The sequence below is a fragment of the Pteropus alecto genome, unplaced genomic scaffold (genome assembly GCF_000325575.1).
Source record: "Pteropus alecto unplaced genomic scaffold, ASM32557v1 scaffold67, whole genome shotgun sequence".
NCBI classification, from domain to species: domain Eukaryota; kingdom Metazoa; phylum Chordata; class Mammalia; order Chiroptera; family Pteropodidae; genus Pteropus; species Pteropus alecto.
Genome location: NW_006441061.1, coordinates 10495392 through 10498860, shown reverse-complemented (window position 1 = coordinate 10498860; position 3469 = coordinate 10495392). Strand labels below are relative to the sequence as shown.

The 3469-nt window shown below is 56.6% G+C and overlaps 1 protein-coding gene across 1 annotated transcript in view; it reads right to left on the bottom strand.

Moving 5' to 3' along the window:
• Nucleotides 1-2650: 2650 nt before the first annotated feature.
• Nucleotides 2651-3469, bottom strand: part of CACNA1B (calcium voltage-gated channel subunit alpha1 B) — a 123815-nt gene continuing 122996 nt past the window's right edge. The window contains exon 43 of the mRNA XM_025051272.1: nucleotides 2651-3222. Coding sequence (XP_024907040.1) covers nucleotides 2692-3222 — 531 coding nt within the window. The 3' untranslated portion in view covers nucleotides 2651-2691. The remainder of the gene's footprint in view (nucleotides 3223-3469) is intronic.

Here is a 3469-nt window from a genome sequence, read left to right as displayed (position 1 = left end):
GTTTTAAATGCCAAACCCAGCTCTAACCTAACCCCATCTCACTCTTACCTCTCACTGCTGAAAGCTAATTAATCCAAACGCAGACACCCCAAACCTCATCACAGCCTGCCGATCCCAACCCTATCCCACCCTCCATTGGACTAGAGTCCACGCGCAGCCGCCCGAGCCAGGAGGCCGTGGCTCCTCTGCCACCGTCCGCTGCAGCGGTCACACCAGTTCCCAGCCTGGCCGGGTCGTCAACCAGTCGTCGATGTCCTTTTCCTCTGCACCCTCCTCACTGGCACCCTGCCCACGTGCTCCTGGAGACGTCCCAGGCCCCTGCAGGCTCCCTGTCCCCTTGCACACACCATGCAGCAGCTTCTGGTATTTTCTTTTAGATTTTTTTTGCTAAGTTTTATTTTAATCCAAGGACTTTGCTTCATACAAAATGTGATTGTAGAAACAACAGCAGAATCCAAAGTTTAGCTGATAAATATTACTCAAGCAGCAAACTAGTCAATCACAGAGTTGTTTTTTTTAAAGTGAGTCCCAGTTGTGTTGGGTGGTTGGGACGTCTCTTTTTTTGTCATTTTTTAACACTGTTCTTAAATATAAAGTTTTGCAACAAACCTTTGATTTATATCAAATATAATTAAAAATTAACAAATGAATACATTGTATCAAAAAGTACGAAGATATACATCGTCATGCACATACTTGCATATATGTATATATGTATATATTTTACATGCACACGTAACTTGTTCAAACTACAGCCACTGCTTGACTGGTTCCAGTGCAGACAACTGGTTGATGCATTTCAAATTTGGCAACTCACTATGAGATTTCGGGGGAACGTGATGGGTGAGAAGAGACGGTGCAGAGACAAAACCCAAAGTCAGGAAAACGAGACAGAGTGCGTCTTTCCCCACGTCCTACGCTTTTTACTGATTCCAATGTTTAGAAGAATCGAGACAGACGAGCCAGGCGGTGTGGCTTTAGAAAGTGAGTTCTCCACCCAGCGAAGCCTGGGGAGCAGCTGTGGTTCTCACAGAATGGATACATTCAGAAAAGGGGGACCAGAGACGACACGTCAGTATCAAAACACACATCCTCTGCTTCGCAGCAGGTCACAGCGACCACATGCACAGTTGGAGATTCCAGTTTAACTGTATCGTATTAGAGTAAAATGCTCGTTATCTTAAAGTTTCACGGTGTTGTGCCTCCTCGAAAGGAAACTGTAAAACGGTTTGGTCACAATCATGCTGAAACCTAACAGGTGGCGGTCCTGTGTTTTATTTATTCTAGTAAACGTGTGTCTTTTGTTGCATAGCCCTGTGGGTTAATGGCATCCACTCACCGTGACACACAGACACGCACACACATATCACAGGCCAAGTTTCTTTAAGGAGAATCATGGGGCAAAGGCCGAGGACGCAGCAAAAGACCATCTGACATTTCAGGACATGGAGGACACCCCAGAATCCACTGGTCTAAGTGCCCTTCTCCTGACCACGGTGGTCCCCTTCTGAGTGTCCACGAGGCTGGACTGAGCCTTCTGTGCCTGTTGTCCCACGTCTCTCGCCAGTCAGATGGGGCTCACACGCCCCCTCCTCAGCCACGGTCAGCAGCCTCGCTTCGGCCCTGGCCCTCCCTCTGGCCTGAGGACCCCCACCCCCAATCTCACCCTCCCCTCTCTCCTGCCTGATGTGGAAACACAGCAGAGATTCTGCCCGCACTCTGCGCATCCTGGGGAGCCGCCCTGCCACTTGCGGGAGGAGAGCGGGAACAGCTCGCTCGGACTCCAGCCACACCATCCCGCTGGAAGTGATATGTTCTCTGCTGATGGCAGCGTTCTACTCGCTTGAGGTTTGGATTGTCCCCACCAACCCCCGCGGCTCACGCGGGCCGCAGGTCACCACCCCCAGGAGCCTGGGGGAGAGGGCTCGGCGGTCAGGCACTTGGTCGAGAGCAGCGGGAGCCCGGGCTGGACAGGCAGGCGTCTCCTCACACGTGTCACGAACCAGGTCATGGGACTTTTAAAGTTACGGTAACATCTCCTTCCCCGTTGATCTGGTTTCCTATTTTTTCTAGATGAAGAGTCTATAGAATTAACAAAAGAGTGAAAGGTGTGTGATTAAAAACCAAAATCAACAGCAAGAACCTGTTCCAGATTTGGTCCCTTTCGAGGTTGACAATGTCTGGGGGAGGACAAGACGTTTGAATGTATCAAGATCTTCTGCTGTTTAAGCTTCGAAGGGTGACGCTGGACGTGTGTTTTTGTGGGTGCTGATGAGACCTGCACGGAGCCACAGGCTGGGTTCCCGAGGCTGCTGCTCTGTGTACCATCCACCTGGTTGTGAGGTCTCGCTCCCTGGCTCCTCCGTGCCACCCATCTGGATGAAGGGTGCTCCCCAGGACCTCCCAAAGGTTCCGAGCTGCACCCCAGATGCTGGGGTCCACCCCACAGGATTCAGACTCAGGGTCCTGGGCAGCACGCACAGCCACTGCCTGTGTGGGGACCGCCGTATGAGACCCAGGAAGGGCATACAAGGGGACAGAGAGCCATGTTCCTCCAGTGCAAGAGGGGGGCAGGGGGCCTCCCCCAGCTGGCACAGGAGGTGAGACCCCCTCCTCCCAGGGGCTGTCCCGTGCCCCTGAGCGTCCCAGGATCCCAGCGTGATGATAAAACTCATCCACTGGCCCGGTGCACTAGCACCAGTGGTCTCGGTCGGGGTGGCGGGCGCTGAGACGCGCCCCACTGCCGCGGCCCGGGCCCAGGGTGCAGTGGTACCCGTTGGGCACGCGCCGGGGCGGGTGGGGCTGGGACGTCAGGGAGGACACGTAGGAAGTCCGGGAGGAGCGGCCTGAGTTGGTGGCCACAGCCTCCTCGAAGGTGAGCGTGTCCTCGGGCTGGGTGTGGGCCGTGGCTTCACCGTCAGGACGCTGCCCCAGGTAAGGGTCGGAGCCAGTCCGAGAGCTGGGGGCCAGGGGCTGGCTGAGCGGGTCTCTCTGGAGCAAGGCGTTGTGTTCGGAAAGGCCTCGGCTGAGCCGGCCGGGGGAGAAGGCGGGGAGGCTGGTCTGAGGCCCCCCGAAGTGGACAGGTGAGGAGTGGGCCGTCTTGTAGGTGACGCTGGGCCGCGGTGTCAGTGGGGTCTGGGGGAGCTGCCTCCGCCCGCCACGGCCAGGGGTGCTAGCACCGGATGCTGACAGCAAGGGGCTCCCGTTTGCCGAGCCACCACCCTGCAGGGACACGAACAGAGCACGTGGAAGCCCAAGGCCAGAGCCAAATGGACAGAGCCAGCCAAGGGCGGCAGGAGGGGAGGTGGACCAGAGCGCTGGCCCCTGGGCGGCCCAGGAGGGCGGTCAGGGCGTGGCCAGTGACGGAGAGAGAGGCCAGAGGCCAGCCAGCCAGAGCCGGGGCAGAGTGAAGAGCCCTGGACAGTGGCGCCAGGCGGGAGGGGCGGGGCCAGAGCGACCGGCCAGTGCG